The sequence below is a fragment of the Desmodus rotundus genome, chromosome 4 (assembly GCF_022682495.2).
Source record: "Desmodus rotundus isolate HL8 chromosome 4, HLdesRot8A.1, whole genome shotgun sequence".
NCBI lineage: Eukaryota > Metazoa > Chordata > Mammalia > Chiroptera > Phyllostomidae > Desmodus > Desmodus rotundus.
The window spans coordinates 177,293,921-177,317,883 of record NC_071390.1 but is presented as its reverse complement, the minus strand read 5'-3'; the positions used below and the strand labels follow the sequence as shown (position 1 = coordinate 177,317,883).

Here is a 23,963-nt window from a genome sequence, read left to right as displayed (position 1 = left end):
CCATCGATGCAGGAGTAAAATCAGCCCGTGGAGAAACACGCGAAGTCGTGTTTCATCACTCTAGTCGAAAGTGATGCACACGGGCTAATCCTACTGTCCCTTCAGGACCCTGAGAGAAACAGGGGGCTGGAGTGGCAGAGAAGATGTAAGGGACCAGAGTGTGCCCGTGCAGCTGGGGCAAGTCCAAGTTCAGCCAAGGGCACCAGGAGAGAGGTGAAGGCATGGGGAGTGAAGGGTGGCTCTGGGGTGGGGCTGAGAAAGGTGGGTGGCTGGGAGTGCCCCACTCTGGGAGAAGGATGCTGTGCCTGGCTTCTGCGCATCCTCAGGCCCTGGAAGACTGGCCGTGCTGGGGAACACAGAAATATCCGTTGGGCTCCCTGGGCTTTGACTGAGAGCAACAGGGGAAGCCTTCCCAGTGCTAACCCCATTTCCCCTGAACCTTGATGTCAGACCAGGAGGTGCCAGGTACAGGTCTCCCCGAGATGTCCTTATCAACCAGCCTCTGATGCCTGAGAAGTGGCACACTACAAAGATGACATTTCTGTGCCCAGCTGATTTCGGTTGTGCTTTGGAAATGCAAATGCACCAAGTTGGAGGTGGCCTCTGAGCAGTGGCATTGCTGCCCAGGCTTCTCAAACCGCCCACAGTCCCCCAGCCGGTGCCGGGCTTCCCTTCCCCACGCAGTCACCCGACGTCGCTCTCAACGTCTGACCAGAACGCCGTGAACGGCCTGGCCTCTCGGACGGCACCTTAAACCCGCCTGCTTTCCTAGCTCCTGCTTAGCTGCCTAGCCCTGAACATAGATACGATAAGCCTTAGAGAGAGAAATTCTGCTTGCTGCTTAAGTTTTACAAAAATGAAACAAAACAAATAAACAAAAAAAACCCCAGCTCCTTACTCAAACTGCCTCCCCTGAGGAGAAAAGGAAGCACGTACCAAAATAACGAGTGTCTGTCAAAGATGTGTAGGACACCGCGGCCAAAACCACAGCAACTGGAATTTGTTGACCGGGAGCAAAGGTCACCTCCTCTACCTTGCTGGCACCTGGATGTCTCTTGTTGTCAGTCACTTCCTGACCTCAGCCCCTCCCGTTTCCCCCTTCTCTTGCATTAAGAAAGCCTGAATTCTGTACTTTCTTTTTGAATTTTTTAAAAATAGGTTTACTGATTTAGAGAGAGAGTAAGGAGAGGGGAGAGAGAGAAAAACATCAGTGTGAGAGAGAAACATTGATTGGCTGCCTCCCATACGAGCCCCAAGCAGGGACTGAACCTGCAACCTTTTGGTGGACAGGATGATAGGATGATGCTCCAGCCAACTGAGCCACCTGGCCAGGGCCTGCCTTTCTCTCTTTCTCTTCTCTCTCTCTCTCTCTCTCCCGCCCCTGCCCCCTCTCCCGGGAAGAGAGGGAGAGAAATACTGATGTGTGAGAGAAACATCAACCAGTTGCCTCTCCGGGACCAGACCCACAACCCAGGTCTGTGTCCCAACGGAGCCTCGAACCAGTGACCTTTCCCTTAGCAGGATGATGCTTAACCCACAGAGCCATGCTGGCCAGGGCTGTACTCTCCTAAGGTGGCTCTTTAGGACGCTAATCTACTATCTTCTCGGCTTGCTGGCATTCCGAATACAGTGCTTTCCTTGTCCCAACACCTTGTCACTCGGCTCACTGGCCATCGTGTGGCGCATAGTATACACTTGAACTTGGTTACATTCTTAGCTGCAATGAACCACTCTGTGATACCAGGGTTATTAAACCACTGGCTTAGCAGTGTGTGGACAAACAGTACAAGATGATGACAAAGAACCTGGGATTCGACGTCAGACCACCCTCCCCAGCCACGTCACGCCAGACAAGTCCACTCTTCAGGGTGAGGTAAGGGCGTACGCATCCCAAGTCACGTTGTGAAGGTCAAATGAGACGCTGCCCTTGGAATTGCCTGCCATGTAGCAAACAATAGTAAATGTTCACCACTACTATTATTACCAGGAAATCTCTTTTTTGATCGTTATTTTTATTCCTGTATCTTCATTCTTTTTCAAGTATTTATGGAGCACCTAGTAGGTGACTAACACAGTGGTAGATACTGAGAAGGGTAAAGGTGTTGCTTCAATTGGGCAATTCAGAAGCTAGTGAGAAGGATGAGCCAATCTAAGGGACCTGTGTTCAATAAGCACCTACTGTGTGCCGGGCACTGACTTACTCCTGTAAGTCAGCTGTTGAAGTTTTTTTCTCTCCATTCTATGGCTGAGCATACCTGGGTTCTAGGAGTCACCTCAGTTGCCCACAGCACCACAGCTTATGAATGAGAATTCAGGTGTAAAGTAAGAGCCCCACTCGGCCTGTCCAGACCCCCCTTTCACTGCTGCTCTGTGGGAGAGCTCGTCATCGGGGGACAAGCCGGGCAGGCTAAGCCTCAGGGCCTTGATGTCAAAGGCATCTGTCTTTTATGGTTTTGGCTGCCCGGCATCCTGACTTCTCACTTCGGACTGCCTCCCCATCGTGGGCCTGGTGGTCTCATCCCTCCCGCCTTCTCAAGGGTCTCCCCCAGCAACTATCCCATCGCTCTCCAGCATCATCAGTTTCTCCATGTCAGCCCGGCTAGGGTCCAAAATGTCTTAACAGCACCAATTAAAAAAAAAAACTACAAAAGCAAGGATGTGGAAAAATTGGAGCCCTTGTATGGTGTTAGTGGGAATGCAAACTGGGTTAGCCACTGGAAAAGAGTTTGGTGGACTCTCAAAGCGCAGAGTTACCATATGATCCGAGGTGGGTGCCCAGGAGACCTGACAACAAAAACTTGTGCACAGATGCTTGTGGAGATGCTGTGTACAAGAGAGAACAGTGGGAACGCTCCAAATGCCCATGAACTAGTGAAAGGATAAACACCTGTGGCTTATCCAGGCAATGGATTATTGGATTATTATTCAGCCACATGAAGAAATGATGTTCTGACACATGTTACAACATGAAGGGACCTTAACACCATTGTGCTAAGTGACAAAGAGCCAGCCACCAAAGGTCACGTGCTTTATATAATTCCATTTGAATGAAATGTTCAGAGTAGGCAAAACTATAGAGGCAGAAAGCAGGTGAGTGGTTGCCAGGGGCTGGGGGGAGGGTACAGATGGGAGCAACTGCTTAATAGGTAAGGGGTTTGCGTTGGGGAGATGACAACGTTCTGGGACCAGACAGAGCTGGTGGCTGCGCAGCACTGCGAATGTGCTATGTGCCACTGAACGGTTCTCTTTAAAATGGTTGATTTGCTGGTTAGTGAATTTTACCTCAATTTGAAAAACAACAGCTCTTAGGGTGACCCCATGGCCTCCTGTGATCACCCCTTTCCCATGCTCTTTGCTGCGGCGAAACTCTCCCCGAGAGAGTCGGCTGTCTGCACGCTGCACCTTCCGTTCTCCCCTCAGCTCCTGCCCAGGGGTCGACCCACCACACTGCTCAGGCCGCTCTTGCTAGGACATCAGTGATCTAAAGCCAGTAGTCAGTTCCCCCGATCTCCTGGCAGCTTCGATGAGGTGACCACTCCTTTTCCTTCTGGGTCCTTCTAGAAACGTCCTTAGCAGCCAGAAGACTGTCCTCTTTCTCCTCTGCCTCCCTGACCACTCCTCAGCCCACTCCGCCACTCCCTGGAACCTCCGCAGTGGAGCATCCTGGGACTCAGCCCACAGCCCTCCTCTCCGGTCTACCCACTCTCCTCCCGTGAGGGACCTCACCCAGACTCGTGACCTTGAAACCAGTGGTGTGCTGCTGATTCCCAGATCTGTCCCTCTGGTTCAGACCTCTTCCCCGAGATCCAGGCCCCTGTGCCACCTGTCCAGCCAGCACCCTCACCTGGCTAAGAAGCGTCGCAAACACAGCAGGTACCACCCAAATGGAACTTCCAACGTCCGTGTCCCAGCCTCCCCCCGCCCCCAGTCTCTCAGCCCAGATATCAAAGACTCCTCCCTTCCTCTGGACTCCCTCCTAGTGCCTGTCCACACCACTGAAACCCCCATCGATTCTGCTCTCCATTACATCTGGACCGATGACATCATCTGTCACCTGGGAGACTGCCTGCCACAGCCTCCTGACAGCGGCCCTGCTCATCTCCCACTGCCCTGATGGTTCCATCCAGTGGCATCTAGAGTGACTTCCTGTGACAAAACCACGTGACCCACCCTGCTTAAAGCCTCCAGGCGCTTTCCTAGAATCAGATCCCAACTCGCTGTTTCCTCAGGTGGGATTCAGACCCTCTCCTTCTCTCTCGTTCACGTGACACGCCTTCCCCATCCTCAATCTGGATTAAGATTCTGGCTGGGCTGCCAACCTCCTGTGTGACTTAAGTGGGTCATGAAGGTCCTGGGTCACAAGGTGGGTGGACCTGCCAACAGTGGACCCAGAGTCTGACAGAGAGAGGCAGGGGCCTTTGGGGAAGCATCCTCCAGGCAGAGGTGGGTCAGGGGCCTGCTAACCAGGCTGTTCTCTTGCTGCTTGCTTCCCACGTTTTCTGCATATTTTCAGAACCTGGAGGCATAGTTTCTCCACTGGTTCAACCATGAGCTTCCACTCTCCCCATAACTCAACTCACTCTCCACTCAGGTCCCTCAAGGCGCGTCTGAGGTGGTTATAACCAGCAACCCAACTGGCCCATTTATCTGGCTCCTTCAAGGTGCGCCATTCAGGCCTGTTCCACACCCACGTCCCTTATCTGGAAGGCCAGCCAGAAAGCCCATGGGCCGGGCTATTTTGTCCTGGGCTGGGCCTGATGTGGGCTGGGCAACTCGGGTGGGAGAACCAGTCCTCCGTGGTGAGGAAAGTCGGTGCGCTCAAACGCGGCCCTGGAGACCCCTTAGCGTTTCAGTCCTTTAGAAAGCGGAGACGTTGGATGGGTTTCTGCTCACGGGAGCCTTCAGAGACGGCCGGCACCCCTCCCCTGGGGGTGGTTCCCCCTTTAATTTTAAGAAAGTCAACGTGTAACTACTACACTCATAAAAATGAAGCACAGAAGACAAGTAGTCCTATTTTGTGGCTAAAAACATTTTCAAAAGGAAAATGTCAAAAGTGCTTTCGATGATATTTAGACATTAGGATGGAGAACATCTAAAAGTTTGCAAAGGTTAAAGGGACTCTGCCGCTTGCAAGCTTGGCTGGTCCCCTTTAGGGTCTCACTGGAGTCGTCCGGGGGCCAGGGCCTTGACTGCACAAGCCCCTCAAAGGTGGCTCACGGGCAGACCCAGGCCTTGGGTAAGTTATCATTTTGAAGTCAGTTCAAAATTTCAACCTGTTTCTGAAAAGGTGGAGTGGAATGGTCTAAGATTCAGCCCCTCCCTCTCGCTCATCAGTTCAGGTGAAGCAGGAAGGGTACGGGCGGCACTCACCGTGACCCAGCTTCCATCCCTAACTCTGCCGCCATCCAGCTGTGCGACCTTGAGCAACGCAGTCGACCTCTCTCAGCTCAGCTTCCTTTCCTGCATCAGAGCGTGAGGCTGTGCCCCTGTGTGAGGACACAGTACTCGCGTCTAGCAGAGACTTGTGAACTCGACCTATTTTTAACATCAGTAAGTCGATCATTCATGAAATTCAGCAGGTCCAATATAAATATTTACACCTAGCTGCTCATTCGGTTGCTCGCAGTCTCTTGTTCGGCTTGCCCTGAGTGGACACACAAGAGCGTAGGAGCCTTTGGCCACCCCGAGAGGGTCCTGACGACCTTGTGATCCCCGGGGAGACTCAGCATGTGGTTTAGACGTGGAAAGAAGGGCCTTGGACCAGATGCAGGTCTGCGTGGATCCTCCTTAGACCTGGACAGGCTCACCAGGCCACTTCACCGAGCCCCTGCTTGGTTCTCTCCCTTTTCACTGGCCTCCTTCCAGATTCCTCCGGGGGGCTCTGCCCCCTCTTCTCTCTGCACTCACTGCACAGGGTCTCCGATCCCAGATCCCATCTGTACGCTGATGACTCCCCCCACGCCATTAGACCCTTCCCCCACCCCGCAAACCTGCTCCTCTCTGGTCTTTCCCTGGCAGGCAGCTGGCAGCCTCATTTCACCTACTACCCACACGCCGCCTGGACCCTGGGACCCATCCAGAATCTGACCATTTTTCATTGAAAGCTGCTCTTGTGCCTGAGTCTGGGCTGCCACCATGGCCTCTTGCTTCCTCTCCCTGCCTCTGCCTTGCCCCTCACACATGCCGCCACCATCGCCACCACCTACACCTACACTGTTGTGACAGCAGAAACAGAAAAAAACAAAACAAAACGTGAACAGAATCCATAGGTCCCTTTGGACTCTGTGATCGGCAGAGTCCTGACTGAACCTGTCACCTGTACTGGCTGTCACCTTCAGGGTCCAGGTGACACGACCTTCCTCCCAGCCAGATGGATGACATCTCTGTGATCCCCTTGACCTTGGAGCTTCTGCTGCTGGCCCCACCTTCCCAGCTTAGGCTGCGCACAGAGAGTTCAGGCTCATGCTCTGCCTGGAGGCAGCAGAGACTCCTGCCCTGCTTGAGAAAGGACGCAGCCCCTGCACTGAAGACAGGCGTTGCCTCGCCGCTTCCCCAGCAGGAGGGGACCTTCCTCGCTGAGCAGGAGCACTGGGCAAGCCCGGCTCTTCAGGACTCCCTTGGTCGCCCCGCTTCCAGCCAGCTGGTTGTCACAGCAGCTCTGTGTCAACTCTTTGAAGTGGAGAGACCCGCAGCACCTTAGCCTTCCAAGGTTGGCAGTTACATTTCGGGGTCTGACAAAGCTGGGGTCAGGGCAAGGGGACAGGGATGAAGAAACAGAACAGCAAATCCAAGCACTGCTGGTCTGAGAAGCAGTGGGGAGCTGCTGCCTCTTTCCTGCTGTTTCCTGAAAAGTAGCTCCTGGGGACAGGGGTCAGGCAGGGGTTCCTCTGTGCAACAGGGTGCAGAGGGCAGATTCTCGGAGGTCAGGGGAAGGCCAGTTCTCCCTCCCAGCAAGGGGCAGAGAGGCAGAGCAAGGCAGGGACAGAGTCAAGGCTGACACCACTGCTACCTCCCTGTTTTGCCCCAGTCGGCTGGACTGGCTCCCGGTGTTCAACTTTTCCATCCTGATCAATTCCTGGGGATCTGAATGTCCCAGCAGCCACAGGCGAGGCCACATGGGGATACCCAGTTGCTGCATTTTGCCAAGCAAGCTCTCTTCTGGGAAAGAAATCCACCCATCTATCCATCCATCTACCCACCCATCCATCCATCCATCCACCATCCATCCATCCGTCCACCATCCATCCATCCTCCATCCATCCATCCTCCATCCATCCATCCACCAATCCATCCATCCATTTATTCATTTATTTACTCAACAGAGGCTTCCTGAGTGCTTACTAAGAGCCAGGCCCTTGGAGTGGCTGGAGACACAGAAATGAATCCGACCAAGTCCGTCCTGGAAGCAGCTCGCGGTGCCAGGAGGAAGAGAGACGCACAACAGATGGCTGCGACCGCATGGTCCATGTCCCTCCGTTCACTCAACACACCTTGACTGAGGTGCAGCCCCGGCACCGTGCCAGGCGCTGTCCCAGGCAGCGATGCCTATCCTCATGGGGCTTCCTTCCAGGGAGCGGGACAGATCCTAAAACAAGACACGTGAGCCAATGACACAGTGTATTCGAAGGTGACAGGTGCTATGGGAAAAACCATGACAATGGGGATGGGGACTAGGGTGATGGTGGAGCTGGGGAGATTGCAGGTTTTAAAAAGATGGTTCGGGAAGGCCTCCCTGGAAGAGGGACATCTGAGCAATGACTTGGGAGATGGGAGAAGCGAAGCCTTGTGGACAGCGGGGCTGTGGCCGCAGTCACTGAAGACGCAGGCGTCTGTGAGAACCCAGAAAGGGCTCCTGACTCCCCGGCAGCAGGAGGGAAAGGGAAAGATTTCCAGCAGGAGGACCAACAGGGTGAGGAGCAGCCGGAGTACTGGGTGAGGACCGTGACAGGCGATCTCTCTGGAGAGGTAAGTGGGACAAGAAGACGGGACCAGCCCAGTTGCTCAGACTGGATCCTGCTGGCAATGAACTTGCTCTGAGTGGTGAGCTAATGGAATGATGGAGAGGCTAAGATACTGGTTCAACGCCCCTGGGTTCAAACTCCAGCTCCACCATTGGCTCTGGGATCTTGAGAAAGTCCCCTCAGCTCTCTGAATCTCAGTTTCTCCCCTCTCTGTAACATGGGACCGTCACAGAACCCCCTCAGAGGATCAAGTGACTTAGACCGCCTCTGTATTACGTATTCCTCCGAAAGGGCATGGAAGGGCAGGGGGAGCTGGAGTCAGGGCGGCTGCACTCACAGCAGGGGGCGCATCTGAGCGCTACAGAAGGAGAGCTTGCAAGTCCTGGATCCCCAGTCCCAGAGCAGGATGTTTGTACATAAAGACAATTTGCCTCTTTGTTCGATGAACGATTCCTAAGCACTGGCCACCTTCCCAGCAATGTGCCGGAGACATGGGCGTGGTTCCGTGGTCCTGGGTTTGTCACCTGGGTGTGGGGCAACAGATACCACATCCGCCACGCAGGCAGGGTCGCACAGAGTGTGTGGGCTCAGGGGGCAACGATGGACCCCGGAGAAACCTAGAACGCCAGAGAGGGCAGCAACAGCAAGAGTCTGTTCATGGCTACTACCTGGACAGTTCTCAGAAACGTACCACTGGCCCCTGTCCAGAGCTGGCGATTCTGAAAACCTAGAGGAAAGGTCTAATAAACTACAATTTTAATGGGCCCCAGGCAGTTCTAGTTATTAGCAAAATTGGCAAATGCTGGTCCCACACAACCCCCCTTCTTGCAGACGGGAAAGACGAGGTTTGGGGATTTGCCACAGGGTGCACAGGAGCGTGTCGCTGAGCAGGACTGCAGCCCAGGGCCCTCGCCTCGCTTCCCTGCTGCACCCGAAAGTTCCCAGGGCTTCAGAGGGAAACCCTGCAACCCGGGGGGCTTCAAACAACAGAAATGTATTCTCTCACAGTTCTAGAGGCTGGAAGTCCGAGGCCGGGGGGTCAGCAGGGCCATGCTCTCTTCAGGGCTGTAGGGGCAGGTCTGTTCCCTGCCTTTCTGTCGGCTTCCGGGAGCGGGCTGGCACTTCTTGGCTTGTAGCTCCGATCGTCACAAGGCCTGAGTGTCTCAGGGCACACCCTCTCCAGTGTGACTTTATCTTAACTAATCACATCCGCAATGACCCAATTTCCACATCGGTTCAGCTTCTGAGATAGTGGGCATGAGGATGTCACATCACTTTTTGGGAAGACACAGTTCAACCTGCAGTCCCATCCCAGGCTTGTCTGTCACTCCCACGGACACACAGGGTGGGCAAAAGTAGGTTTACACTTGTGAGCACACAAAACACAGTTTATTGTTGCGCTATTATCGATTCATTGCTGTATTATTTCCCATACAAACAATGGCACACCTGCTTTGCCTCACCCTGTGTTGAACTGTTGCAGCCCACATAATTCCAGGAAGATTTGAGGGCACTGACATGAAAGGAAAACCAATAAAATAGGACTAATACTGTAAGAAATTGCCCCGACCGGCATGGTTCAGTGGGCTGGGTGTCGTTCTGCAAAGCGAAAGTTCTCCAGTTCGGTCCCCAGTCAGGGTGCACACGAGAGGCAACCAATTGATGTTTCTCTCTGACGTAGATATTTCTCTCCCTCTCTTTCTCTCTCCCTTCCCTTCTTTCTAAAAAAATACATAAATGATTTTTAAAAAGAAAGGGAAGAAATAAGTCATGACAAAGAAACCGCAGCGTGGAGGAGGGGACGGATGTGGCAGACACTTGGGGTCCAGGTGGCTTGTACCTCCGAGGGCTCGGTGTCTCTGAGTGTCTGGCTCCTGGCTGCCCCTGGGAGCTTCCCACGCTCCAGGGGTGCAGGAGCTTTACAGGGGTGCAGCTGCGGTGCTCAGAGAGGAGCCTGCGGGCAGAGCCAGAGCCAGCTCTGTGGGGTACATGTTCTGGGCCTTCCCGGCTTGGAGATATACCATAGGCTGTTGTGGAAAATCAATAAGCGATGCCAATTACATAATATTGGGAACCAATAACATTTTTTGTCAAGCTTTACCATTTACAAAAACCCCTTCACATTCATTATCAGAAATAATTGTCCCGGGAATTCTGTGGGGTGGACTGGGCCACACTTCACACTTACGATGAGAAGACCTAAGGGCAGAGAGGTAACTCAAGGTCACACTCTGAGTTGTAAAGGAGCCACAACCAAGCCAGGTGTCCTGGTTCTCCGCCCAGGCCTCCTCCCACTTCTCCCATGGCAGTGAGGCTCTTCCCATCTGCAGTTCCCAAAGGCAGTCCGTCAGTCGGTCTACCCATCTGTCTGTCAATCAGCATTTAAGTAAACACATGGCTGTCTTCAATTTAAAAGCATTGTTTATTGTGCTACTTCCGAAGTCACATGATCTCATCCGGTTTCAGCAACAACCTATGAGACAGCCTTGGCCAGTACCACCTCCAAGGCTGCATGGCTGGGAAAGGTCAAAGCCACCAGCACTCTAGCCAAGGGGCGTCTACTGGGTGGGACCCTCAGAAGAGATGCCAGAAGGAGCAGAGGTCACCCCCTTGAAAGGATAACGCCAGCCTCATTTGCTATTGTGGCACCATAGGCCGAGCAGGCCTGTGACCTTGTTAAACGTGACCACTATCTTACTCTTCTGAGTTTATGTCCCCAGGACTGGAAATTACTGGAAAGCAAGAACAGAACAAACCACTCCCTACAGCCACAGGCGGAAGATAACATCGGAACAGACTGCAGCCTCCTGGTAGAACACTCCAACAGCCCAGGGGTCACCCAACGGCAACCCCCCCTTTTTGTTCCAAATATAATCCAATAAAAGCTCAAAGTCCCCGCTCTCAATGCTGGTGTATCTCTCCACACCAAGCCCCTCTCCTTTCTTAGAGAAGGAATAAAAACTTTATTCTTTACACTTTCTCCTCTTTGTGAATTCCTTCACAGCCCACATCACCGACCATCCTAATACTCTTGACCCCCATTCCCGGCTTCAACCTCTTCTCCTTCTAGCCAAGAAAGAGCACAGAATACACTGGATGGACTGAATCGCAAGGATTACCGGGAAGGTGTGGAGGAGAGCGACTGCAATGAGTTAGCGGGGTTCCGTGGCTACGCTGGAGTTTGGTTCTGAAGCAAATGGAAATCTACATGGATTAAGTGTGTCCAATAACAAGCAGCCGCTTGTTACTTTCAGACCCTCACATGAAACTCCGGCACTCATCCTCCTTAATCATCACCCTGAGAGAATCCGTTTGTGAGAGGGATAAACCGAGCCTCGGAGGGTCAGTGGCTTGCCAGCTGCCAGACCGTCCTGCTGCTTTTACACATGGACTTCGGCCAGGGGTGTCCCTCGGGGGACAGAGGTTTTCCTCCCGCTGCACGTTCTCTGCAGTCACCAAGCACCTACTGCGACCAGGCTGCGGGCACCTCAGGGAATGTGCAGGTGTGGGATTTTTCAGACGGTCGCAGCAGCACCTTCTGGGCAGCAAATACTGGAGGCTCTAGATGTGGGAGTTACTCACTGTCTCACAATCTGCCTGAGCACGAAGCTTCCACTTCTGCCAAACGCACCCTCAAACCAGGTCGCTAGACCGGGTGTTGGTCCAGCCTCTCTGACCCCTTCCTGCCCCAGGGAACCAGGCTGGACACACTCAGAGGAGCCTCAACTTCTGCATCGAGCACAGGGCTTCCCCAAAGAGCCCCGGTGCGCCCAGAACTGCAGCTCTGTGCCCTTCGCTGCCTTGGGTGGCCACTGGCTCAGCACCTCCCAGGTGTCAAAGTGCTACTTTCAGGCATGGGTGGGCCGGCATCCTCCCGGTCTCCACTGTCGGGCTGACGGTGGAGTGTCTCCCTTCCTCCTGAGCGTGGTCTTGACCTTTGTAAACGAGTGGCTCACTGCTGCCCTTCCCGTAAGGCCGGGGCCAGGGTGGCTGATGAGAACAGGCAGTTCCCAGGCCCACCGCCTGGGATTCTGATGCGATGGATCTGGGATGGGCCGGAGCATCTGAAGCTTAGCACACGCCAAGCCCACCGCACCCCTGCCCACGGTGATCTGCAGCCTTCAGACAAACCATCAGGCTTACCAGTGCTCCCAAACTCCAGCCTTAGCTTGCCACTAACGATACATTACTTCTATAAATAACTTAGAGTTATTTATATTTTTTATCTCGCTTTGCCTGAAGCCAGCGGAGCTCAGCCTGGCTGTTGGTGAATGCTCCCAAAGCCAGGCTCCTCTCTGGGCTGGAGCATTTTTAAAGCTCTGTGGGCAATTTTAAGCAATGATGTGCATGAAATTGAATAGACATTAAAATATAGGCATAAAAGCTAAAGTCAGCATGCTCATCTACAAGCGTTTCTGGCCAGAAAGCTCCCTAGGTTCCGTGCTCTGCAACACCCTGGACCGGCTGGGAAGACCCTTCCAGTCTTTCGGTCCACATCTAGAAAGAAACAGGCTTTCTCTCACTGAGTCTGTCACAGGCACTAGACCCTCTCAGGCCACTTCACATGTGACCTTGTGACCCGCCACAGCAACCCGAGGCAGGAGGTCATGATCAGGCCCGTTTTACAGATTTGCAAACTGAGGCTTAGAGGCTCCCAAAGGCTGATTCCTCTAGAATTAGAAAGTTACTTGGAGAGAATTCAACTCCACCTACTGTGCCCCATGTCAGGGGCATACAAGTGGCAGGCCCCCCTTCTGGTAGGTCGGACTGCGGGGTGATGGGACTCTGCATGTATACCAGTCGGTAACATCTGCTAAGAAGAGAATTTCCAGAGGACTGGTGGCAGGGATCACGGGCGTTCCCAGGCGAGCACAGCCCTCTGCAAGCTGCCTGGTTTTCCCACACTCACCCCTGTCATTAACTCCTGGTTTCTGCTCAGATTAGAAAAAGGGAATAAGCTTTATTTAATCAGCATCATAACTATCTGTAATCCATTGTTTGGGGCTAACAGGCTGCCTGCACAACCTTTCTTTCCTGGCCACGCCTAACTGCAGGAGGGCTGTGCAGTTTGAAAGCAGGCTGCATTTTCACGGATCTGATCCAATTAGCTTCAAATTTCCTGACCAGCCAAAAAGCCGTGAGATACACTATGTCCTCAAAGCGGGGCAGAGGCCTCTCTGCTCAGTCTGCGCAGGCTGATGCTCCCAGGGGACTCCAAAGTGGCAGGGTGCCAGAGGGCGAATCAGACATTAACGAGGCGCACTTGAATGGATGTTTAGGTGCAATTATGGAAAACTCTAGACAGGGTGTAAGGTGGCCTAGAGGCAGTACCAGGCGATTCTCACCTAAACAGGAGACAGAGAGTTCACCTGAAGTCGGTGCCAGTGGGCTGGGGGTGGGGGTCAGTCCGGGTGGAGGTAGGGGAAAACCCCTGGCTGGGTTTTCCAGGCCCCTCCCCTGATCAGTCCACTGGGGCCCAGGGTCTTAGCCCACACTCTCTTCTCTCCTCTTCAAACGCAGTCCCCACGCCGGTACTCCCACCCTCTATCCCCATCTCTCCCCCAACCAATCCCCAGCCAACATACCGTCCTCGCTGATTGTCTGGCCGTCCTACAGGACCATGAGCCACACCCAGCATCCCAGGCTCATTCGGGGGCATTTAGCTGGATCCCTAAAGGGAGCAGAGGCACGATTCAGCGATTATGAAACTTTGATGACGATAAATTATTGATTACTTTACAGATATTACCCCTCAAACAGCCCTGGGTGGGGGGAACACAGTTTTCATCCACATTTTACAATGAGAAAACTGAAGCCAAGAGCAGTAAGATGAGGCATCCAAAGTGCGGTTCGCAGGGAGCAGAGCAGGAGCTCATCCGAGTGGGCGGCCTCCAGGCGTCCCGGCAGCTGGACGTGTGGAGCCCAGACCCACCCCGCCGGGCTCCTGCTCCAGCTGCTGGCCTTGAGCAGGCTACTCCATCTCTCTGGTTTTGTCTTTCTTCCCTGGAGACGACAAACACCCTGCCTGCTTCACAGGGCCGCCATGAGGATGAACTAACGCTGACATGGAAAACCCTTCGAATGCCTGGCCCGTGGGCTTAATGTATGTCAGTTGTCATTTTCCTTGTGAGAATGTTTGTTACATTCTTACATGGTTACAGGCACATGGGGGAAGATTCTTAACTAACAGAATTCTAGAAGGTCAAAGTGACTCCTCACCCCACGCCTGCTGACCTCTGATTCTGTAACACTGATCTTTCTGCGGCTTTTCTCTAGCAAGGAAGCAGGAAGAAATACAAGGTGGATGGACCTTCAATAGTGATGGAAAAAAGACTTTCCGTACTTCCCCCTCTTATTTCTCATCGTGAAGGGGGCGGTCTAGTGGACACACATGCAGCCCGGGGGGGTCTGGCAGAAGGGGCGTTGGACTCCCAGCCTTGCTGTTTCTAAGCAGCGTGACCTTGACCAAGTTACTTAACCTCAGGAGCTTCCATTCGCTCAGTTGTAAAACGGGAAGACAGCGCCAGTGTCACTGGACGGGCAGGAAAGGAACGCTGCTGACTTACGCAGAGCATGGCACAAGGACAGGGGCCCGGACGGCCTTCAGCAGCCCTGCAGCACAGCAGGAATGCCCTGATGCACGTCCCCTGCCCCTCTCCCCTCACTGCCTGCGCGAGGATGTGTTCGGCTCCTGTGCCCAGAAGCAGAATTATCAGGTCTTAAACAAGCACTTGAGAAAGATAGCACCAGAGTGCTCCTCACACCACATCCCACCTTCGGTGGGGTCGCTCCCCACACCCACTTCCCCACCTTCAGTGGGGTTGCTTCCTATGCCCACATCCCACCTTCAGTGGGGTCGGTCCCCACACCCACATCCCCGCCTTCAGTGGGGTCGCTCCCCACGCCCACGTCCCGCCAAGGTACCAAAGACCACCGCTGGCAGAGAGCAGTCCAGACCTCTGCTCTCCCAGCTTCCCCACTGAGTTTATCCGATTGCTTCCGAGATTAAAAACAACAGCTGCAGCCACAAAACACAAGCCAGCTACTCACCACCTCTGGTCTTGCACTAAGACTCGGCCAGGACTCCTCCTGTGAGGAACGTAGTCCAAGCCACACACGTGTGGGCCGGACTCCAGGTCCTACCTCCAGGGCACGGCTGGCTTCTTAAGATCTCCCTCAAAGCTCCCTGGCCTTTTTGCTGCGTTTCCCCCAGCCTGTCTTTCCAGTCCTTAAAGCAACCCGTTGCCCTGTTAGGCAACTTCCTGATTTGACTTCCTGATTTCAGTGCAACCCTCTTCCCCCCATGGGTGAGACCTTAATTTCCTGAATGACTAAGTGTTTCCCCATCCAAACCCAGGGTCTGTCGGCCTTGGCTCCGGTGCATTTCTGGCCGGCTGCTCCTGTTGCAGGGAGCTGTCTGTCCTGTGCCCTGGGGGCTGGCTGCAGCACCCCGGGTCTACCCACTGGGCGCCAGTGGCCAGCCCACCACCCCTCCCTCACTTTACCATGACAACTAAAAATGTCTCCAGAATTGCTGAATGTCCCCAAGGGCCTCACCAGCCCAGGTGGGAGCCACTGTCCTCATCGCACGGAGTCCTGTCCCTGGCTTTGGACTAACTTCTGGCCGTCGTATCTCGGGCTCTGCGCCTCTGCTGCGGTTGGACCAGCTGATCTGGACTGGCCTCCCCTGGCCTGAGAGTCCTGTGCTCCCGGCCACCCACTCTCCAGGTGTGGCTGTCCACAGAAGAATGAGGGTTGGCTGCTTTACATGCTGCCACGTCCAACAAAGGGCCAGTTTCGATCATGGCATTGTATCAGTCAGGGTTCTCTGGAAAGCAGAACTAACAGGATGCGTGTATGCATAAAAAGAGGTTTATTTTAAGGAATTGGCTCATGTAATTCATGGAGATACAAGTCCCAAAATGTGCAGGGCAGGGTCACAGGCCTACAACCCAGGGCAGAGTGAGTCCAAAGGCTGTCTGCTGAGGAATTCCTTCCGGATCAGGGAAAGTTAGCTGTTTTTCTGTTCAGGCCATCAACTGATTAGACAAGGCCCACCCACATTATGGAGGGTAATCTGCTTTACTCCAAGCGCACAGATTTAAATGTTGATCTCATCCGTAACACACCTTCACCAAAACATCCAGAATAATGTCTGAGCAAATACCTAGGCACCATGGTCCAGCCAAGCTGACCTACAATGAGTCACCACAGGCAGTGATAATGAATTTATGACAAAGAGTAGGAGGTGAGGCCAGATGTCCATGATTACTGTCTGAAATGTCCATGCTACAGATGACACACTGCAGCCCCCAGCGGCTCTCAGCCCTGGTCATAACAATGACCTTGAAGACATACAGACGTCACAGCCACCCTTGGAGAGGCGGAACCATTTGGTGTGAGGTGCTGCATTGTTAGAGGCCCTTGGGCGGTCCTCCCCTGCCGCCGGGTTGAGAGCCTCCGGGCTGAGTGAACGTCTGGTGCCGCCCCGGGACACACCAGGGAGATGAGCCCAGGCCTCGCAGCGGGCAGACTGGGCTGGAGCCCCACTTCCCTTCCAGTGAGTTATGGCGCGTTAGGATGGCCTCTGTACCTCCCTCGGGCTGGGGTGGGGGTGCAGTGAAAAGAGAACGCTTGGAAAGCACCCAGCACAGGAGGGAGGGAAGCACAACACATGTCACATGTCAACATGGGCCGTCCCCATCGCCCACGTGGAATGAACCACCTGGTGCCCCTGCCCTGGCGTTCCGCGTTCCCGTCAAACGCTAATAACAACTCTGCTTTGCCTCCTATTTATTGAGCCGTGAGACAGACACGGTGCTGAAAGCAGGCATTACTTCATCTTGACAGTGACCCGGTAAGGAAGAGTCTGTGACAGTCCCAGGCTCTAAATAAGGAAGCGGAGGCCCAGACAGGTTAAGAGACTTGCCCGGGCAGACGCTGACAGTCTGGGATTTGCCAGACACGGAAGGTTAAAGCTTTTTCAGTACCTTGCTTCCAGAAGACAAAGCCAGAGTTATGGCCACAGGGAAGGAGGAAGCCCCAAATGCCTGGAAATGTACCTGGAAAACCTCAGAAAATGAAAACACACGGTTAAGAATTAGTATGGGAGTTCAGCAAAGACTCGGTGCGGGTCCAAAACTCAGTGATGTGCCTAGAGAAGCGTCAGCCAGTGGAAGTCGTGTCTAAGAACGAAGAGCTCGTCCACAGAGGGCAGAAATGCACGAAACTCCTGGGACCGCTTGTGGCGGGGACGATGAGGCTCAAGGGCCGTGACCCGCAAGCTTTGCTGAGGGGTGGACGACGTGACCTTTGGAGGGACGCTCTGCGCACGTGGCAGGTGCTGCAAAACTGCCAATTCTTTGCAAAGATGATTCCTTCCTTTTTTCCCCAATCAAAACCAGGCGTCGAAGTAATCTCTAAACACTTTAAAAAACTTCAGCGTGTAATACATAGAGTGACTCCAGGTCGCTTCCAATACCTGAGAAGGGAAGAGCCACTGCCCCCAGGCACCTGAGTCGGGCGCAGCGTTCGTTTTGGGCTCTGCCGCGGAGGGCAGCAAAAGCCTTTCTGCTCGGCTGCACCCGGGCACATTCATCGTCAAGCTAATCATCAAAAAAAAAAAAAAAAAAATGGCTTCATGGTTTAAACATTTTTTAATTGTGCAACATACCATAGGTTTTTAGATGTCTATAAATACATAGATACAGGGTCCGGCAGAAGGAAGGCCTGCTGGAGTGTGTGGTTAGTAGGGTAATAGTATGGGTGTGATAATTTATAGTTTAAATTTGAACACTTTACCTAAAATGTCATAAGGTGTGCCTGAGTGTGATGTTACGTTACAGAATTACATGCTTATGATTTTGTAATAAAAGATCAGACCCTGTATAATATACATACACATTTGTATGTTTCATAACTATTTTATTCTATAAAAATATATTTACACATTATATTAGTTATATACTGTACAATATTATACATTTATGTCGCTGTCGTATTTTACAAAAATATGTTTACATATTTATTATGTAATTATATATAAAGTGATCTTTATATATACATATACACACACACAAACAAATAATTGAATAAACACCCGTGTAACTACCCCGGCAAACTGTTAAGGAGGCCCTGGAATCTGGCTTTCCTGTGCTGTGTGTCTGTGACCTGCTTCTGGACACAGAGAATACAGCAAAGGTGAGGGCTATACATGACTGCGTGTGCACAGCGACCGCGTGTAAGAGTGTAACACCTGCAACACGCCGTGCTGTGAGGTCCCCGGGGAGAGGGCCCCGTGTCTGGTCCACAGCCAGTGGGCCAAGGCCCTCCATCCCGCAGGCTGGGGGACGCTACTGCGTGCTGCCTGCAGCCAGGCGCCACCGTAGGAGGCGAGGCCTGCCCCAGCTGAGCCTCCGAGGAGCCTCCAGCCTTGACCTTTGCTGTGCACAGTGCACAGGACACAGACAAGAGGCCCAGACTCCTGAGCCACAGAAACCACAAGACAGTAACCACACATTTTTTTAAGCTGCTAGGTTTTGGGTAATACTGTAACTACCCAATAGATAACTAACATGCCACTGCCCACATTGCCAGTGCCCCAGGATCCCCCAGGCACTTGCTCTGCTCGCCTCTGCCGCCCTGGTGTGCAGGCTGGACTTGACCTCCTGCATTCCCTGCCAGCAGCCAGTCACCCTTCCAGCTTCCAGTGTGTCCAGCCAGCTGGCTCACCAGCTGCTCTCTGCTGAGCACTACGACTGGTGCCTCAGCAACTGGCCCGCAGCAGGGCCTCAGACCTGGGAGGCGTGATTATCTCTAGCTCTAGAACCCTGAAAGGCGGGCTGTCATGCCCACCCCCACCCACCCCAGGCTTGGTCATTCAGGTCCCCAAGCTTGCCCTGCACAACCCGACTGTGTTGATGGAGGGAATCCCTCGGTACATGCTTCCCCGTACTCCACGGACACCAGGAAACAAGTCCCGTCCGTCTCCTCTCCAAGTGCAGGGCATTCCCCAAGAGGACTGACTGGGGTGTCTGGTTCCAAGTAGAGAATCGATGACTATGAGTGAATAAATGAGTGAAGTGGGCTTTGTTGAATGAAATGAAAAAGGCAAGTAACTCATCTTTATTCTTTTTAAGAGAATGAAGCTGGTAGGATGCAAGTCATAAACCTCTTCCAGCACATAACAGGTGCCCCCCACCCCAGCCCTCTCAATAAAAGGGGCTCTCCGGTCTGGACTGCCAGCGTCTGGAGATCCTTCTGGCCGTCACCACTGGCACAGCGGGTGCTCCCGGTACTGAAGTGTGCAGAGGACAGGGGCACCGCCCAACCACGTGCAAGGGGCAGACGGCCGCCACAGCAGAGGGCCGTCCTGCCCATCGCTACTGGGGCGGAGGTGTTGGAGAGCCTGATGTGAGGAAGCGGTGGCCAGAGGGGCCAGTCAGAATACGGCACTCACAGAAGTCCAGGACTTCATAGAAAAAACAGGTTTTCACCCGGCCTTGGGTATGCTCCAGGATGGTACAACCGGGGTCCTGTTTGCCTCCCCAGCCTGGAGGGCCACCTGCTCCAAGAGGCCTATCCTGATTTTCCTCCTCAAATTTCCCCCCTGGCTCCTCCCGGGACACGGGGCACTATTTGCTGTGTATCACCGTTAGCAGGGTAGTAACTGTGTTCTCTACCACAGTGGTAGCTACATGTGCACACAGTCTGCCAATTGCCTTTTACACCTATAATGTGCGAGGTCTATAATGTAGTATAATGTACTAATGTAGATGGAATAATGCTTGTTCCACTTACTGTGGGCCAACCTGTCTCAGGGTTTGCCCGGGGCATCTCCTGTACTCTCCGCACAATCCGTGAGGCGTGCGGTCATCACCCCACTTCACAGAGGGCAAACCGACGCACTCTGCCCCCCGTCTACGCCTACGTCTACGCCTACGTGAGTCGGTCAGGAAAGGCTCCGGCTGTGCTAACAAGCAAATCTCGGTGGACTGGTAGAATGAGGTTCCGATGTCTTCAGGTTATAAAGGAAGACTACAGAGGCTGAGGTGACGCAGGGATTTGGTGGCTGGCATGGGAACAAGGCCCAGGAGTCTCAGCCCCTTCCCCCGGCCTCTCCCCCATGGAAAGGCAGACCTAACCGCCCCAGCGCCCGGATCATCTCCTCTGACCATGTGCCCCGAGATCTCAGGTGCCCCACCACACAGACTCAGCCATCTGCAGCGAAGAGGCACTGAATCACCCCTCGGGCTGATGCTGTAAAGCGCTCAAAGTGTTTTCACAAGTGCGGGGGGACTGCTCTCGGCCGCCACTGACCAGTGATTCCGACACGTGCAAGAAAACTCCAGATCACCGTGCTTTATACTTACTTTTAATTTCTGCACTGAAAAAGAAAAGGTGAAAAATGACAACAGGTTACAGTGACTTCTTTACTTTTAAATTAACCTTTGCTCTTGGGGACAGGAGGAGTTAAGACAGAAAGACACCGAAGGGTGACGGTAAAACGGGGACAGGACACCTCGGTCTGGCTAACGGGGGGCTTGAGCACCCCGGAGGCAGCGCCCGCAACCCACTAGCTCGTAAACAATGACAAGCAACAGTTAAGACACATTAAAAAGAAAAAAAACCCCACGGGTCCATTCCTAAAATCAAGCACAAAAAACGACAGTGAAACCCAAGGTCACGTGTGTGCCCGTCTGTCCTGAGGCTTTCTGAAGGTGACCACAGGGCGTGGCTCGCGCTCCCGAACCACGTCTTGTGCGCCACACAGAACCCGGGCCTCATGGAGCTGCGGGTGCGCCTGCCCTCCCCGCGCAGCCCCCACCTGCAGGCGGGCTTGGGACACAACCTCCCTCGACAGACAGCAGGAGCCACGGGAGCGGGCAGTGTGCTTCTGAGGCTCTGCCTCTGGAATGCTCCGCACTCGGGCTGCGCTGGGCGTGGGTTTGAGTTAGGCTCCACACACTGTGTAAGTGCTCACTTTATTTTTCATGTGCAAACTGTCACTGTCTAAAGCTTTCGGAAGGATGTGGATAGGTACGAACACCCTGCAGAGACGAGGGTCGTCGGGAGTTAGGGCCCCTCCCTCGCAAGTGGGGGGGCACGGGGGCGATACAGAAATATTTAGAGAAATGCTGTGTTCTGCTGCGGTTAAACTCTAGTCCCTGATTCGGTCCGTCCGAAGGCGGGGTCCTCAGTAGGTGATTGTCCACTCTTTGACAGAGGCGTCGTGGGAGGTGGTGACCAGCGTGTGCTCGTCCAGCCAGGCCAGGCTGCTGACGTGGTGGAGCCGGTGTGCATCTGCGAAGGAAAAACACACTTTTTAGGGAAACCCAGCTTTTCTGCTCCTCCCCTCACCCTGAATTAAGGACAATGGAGCAACCTGTGCCGAAACCAGCCAGCTCCAAGACGCCAAACACAACTGCTGTTAGGCAGCCCTGTCCCCTCTTCACAGAAGGACCAGAGTTGGGCATTACAGAGGTGAAGGCCGGCGTGCCCTAGGCTGGCAGTGGCCACTCGGGGCCCTGTCCTCCACAGGACGGTCCCACCCAGGGCATGAGCCATGGGGACAACAGCCATGGGGACAACACAGCCTATGGTGTGAGCTACTGCCACCGTGTGGAAATAATATGCTGGGTTAAAGAAAACAGACTACTACTTTTTAAAATGTGGCTGCTAGAAAAACGTCAAGTCCATGTGTGGCTCACATGCTGCGTCTCCTGGACGCTGCCGCCAAGATGTGAGACCACCTGCTCTCACACCGGGACTTCTCCGTCCCTATGAGGGCCCAGCACGGACCTGCAGAGCCTGGGGTGTGGCGGAGGGGAGAGGCACGCCTTCACTGGATGGCCTCCCGGAAGGACACAGGGACACTGGAGCCCTGGGGCCAGCTGCCGGGGAGCCAAGATGGGTACAAGAGTCACCTTGGATCTTGACCCTGGTCTCGGGGTCACTCAGGGTCCAGACGTACACCATCATGTCCATGCCGCCGGAGGCGAAGTGCTCGTTGTCTGGGGACCAAGCCAGGCAGACGATCTTTGCATGGTGCCCATAAAATACGTTGGTCTCCTGGTCGCGGGTGAAAGCAGAGGTGGCAGGTCAGGGCTCAGGCCAGGGGAACGCACCCTCTCACCAACCGCCTGGGTGACAGTGTGTGCCAGGCAACGCCTCCCACCCCCAGCTTCCCTGTGAAAGCCCACAGGGCCCCTGCTACTCAAAGGTGTGGCCCGGCATCAAGAACCAGCCCCTGCCCCCCCCCCCCAGTCCCCTGGACAGGGCTGGCCACCCTCAGAGCTCTCAGCCCAGTGAGGGGACAGATGGAAATGCTGACCACAGAAGTACGGAGATGGGGAAGTGTGAGGTTTCTCATTCTTCACTCCCCAAAAAGGTCTGCACGGCCACGGTTGTCTCTCCAGTTTGCCTGTTCCAGCCCTGGTGGATTCTACTCTTGAAGGTGGCTCAGTATGTCTTAACCAAGGCTCATCACAGGCAAATGGAACCACTTAAACGTGACCCATGCGGGACCAGGAGGTCTGGGCTACAGGCAAACACCGCAAATGTGCACTTGCATGCATGGTGCCTGTCACCTGACACAAACTACAGCCAGAGCTAACTGCTGAGCTCTAACCCACCATTTGTAGGTCAGAGTATTTATGGGAAACACAGACAGCCTGAACTTACTTGGGATGCACCAGAAACCAGATTACTGAACGGCTGGATGAGGTGATGCAGTATCGCTAACGGGAGTGCCTAGACGGTGCATTCCTTTACCTCTGCCGCACGTTTCGCACCTGTCCCTACTGCCAGGGAGAGGAGAGCCCTGGGACTGGAGACCCTCCTGGTCTTGCACTGCTTGCGCCTGTCCCTCACCCAGCTTAGGACCGAATCCCTCCCAAGTGCACCCCCTCTTCTGTGGCACAGGATGGATGCTGCCCAGGACACAGTTCTCGCCCTCATGTGATACGGCTGCTCCCCATGCCCGTTCTGCTTGGAGCAGAGTGAGCTCCCAGGTGCCATGGCCCCTGGGCTCTCCCCTCCCTGAGCCACCTTGCAGAGTGCCCCAGGTGCAAGGCAGTGCAGGACGACCCGTGCTCCTCCATCCAGGACTTTAAACAGCAACGAGAGGGGAACAAAAACCAAGCCCAGCCCTTTGCCCAAAGAGAAACAGGTCCCAGAGAACCAGGCCACCCTGCCGAGCCCCTCTGCTGTCTCTGCTCCTCACAGCCACTGTCGCTAGCTCCCCGACTTTCTGGAAACTGTGCCCTAACTGTCCAACAAGACCTCTAGCTCCTGGGCAGGAGAGTTGTGTTCCACGTCATTCATACTCTAAGAGCAAGAAGTCGCGTGGTCTCTCGGTTCCACCCTGGTTGGTGACAACAGGAGGGAAAAGCCACGGCCTCCATTCGCCACCTGCACTGCCCAGCACGGGGACAGAAAGGGACAGATGGCTCACTCACCGAATAGCCATCAGCAACGCTGAAGACTGTGACCACCTTGCTGGCATCGCACACGGCGAGGAAGGCGCCATCATGGGAATATGCCACGTCAGTCACAGGGCCCTTGGCCTCCAGGAGCTTGCCCTCGTCCTTCAGTGTGGTGCCCAGGATGGAGTACAGGCGGACGTTCCCGTCCTGCAGGGGACAGGGACGGGGGAAGGGGGCAGTGAGTCACTCCCCTGGCATGTGCGCGTGCACCCCCCCCCACACACAGAGCTTACGGAGGTGGTTAAGTGAGGGACCCTAGGCACCTCCGATTCTGATTCTGTCTGACTGGGTGCTCGGGATTCCACATATGCTATAAACAGTCCAGAAAGTGCAGGAGCTCCCAGGCCAGGCTTTGAGAAACACCCATACTCACCAGCTCTCTGTACCCCTCCCCCCAGGACGCCTGGCTGCCTCTAGTGAAACCTCCCTCCGTCCTGCGAAGCCCCCATCCTTGTGCTGGCTCAGGCACCTCTTCTCGGGGGGCACACCTGCTCTTTCAAAGGGCTTGTGTTGCCAC

General features: G+C 54.2%; 2 protein-coding genes across 3 annotated transcripts in view; both read right to left on the bottom strand.

Annotated features, from left to right (window-relative positions):
• Positions 1-15,197, bottom strand: part of SLC2A9 (solute carrier family 2 member 9) — a 75,290-nt gene extending 60,093 nt beyond the window's left edge. For both annotated transcript variants that reach the window (XM_045182961.3, XM_045182966.3), the window contains exons 1-4: positions 15,012-15,197; positions 13,547-13,632; positions 8,968-9,988; positions 7,491-7,585 (exon numbers count right to left, since the gene is read on the bottom strand). The gene's annotated coding sequence lies outside the window, so the exon portion shown is untranslated. The remainder of the gene's footprint in view (positions 1-7,490; positions 7,586-8,967; positions 9,989-13,546; positions 13,633-15,011) is intronic.
• Positions 15,198-20,318: 5,121 nt separating this feature from the next.
• Positions 20,319-23,963, bottom strand: part of WDR1 (WD repeat domain 1) — a 31,207-nt gene continuing 27,562 nt past the window's right edge. The window contains exons 13-15 of the mRNA XM_053922776.2: positions 23,420-23,593; positions 21,887-22,031; positions 20,319-21,263 (exon numbers count right to left, since the gene is read on the bottom strand). Of these exons, the coding sequence (XP_053778751.1) occupies positions 21,157-21,263; positions 21,887-22,031; positions 23,420-23,593 (426 nt within the window). The 3' untranslated portion in view covers positions 20,319-21,156. The remainder of the gene's footprint in view (positions 21,264-21,886; positions 22,032-23,419; positions 23,594-23,963) is intronic.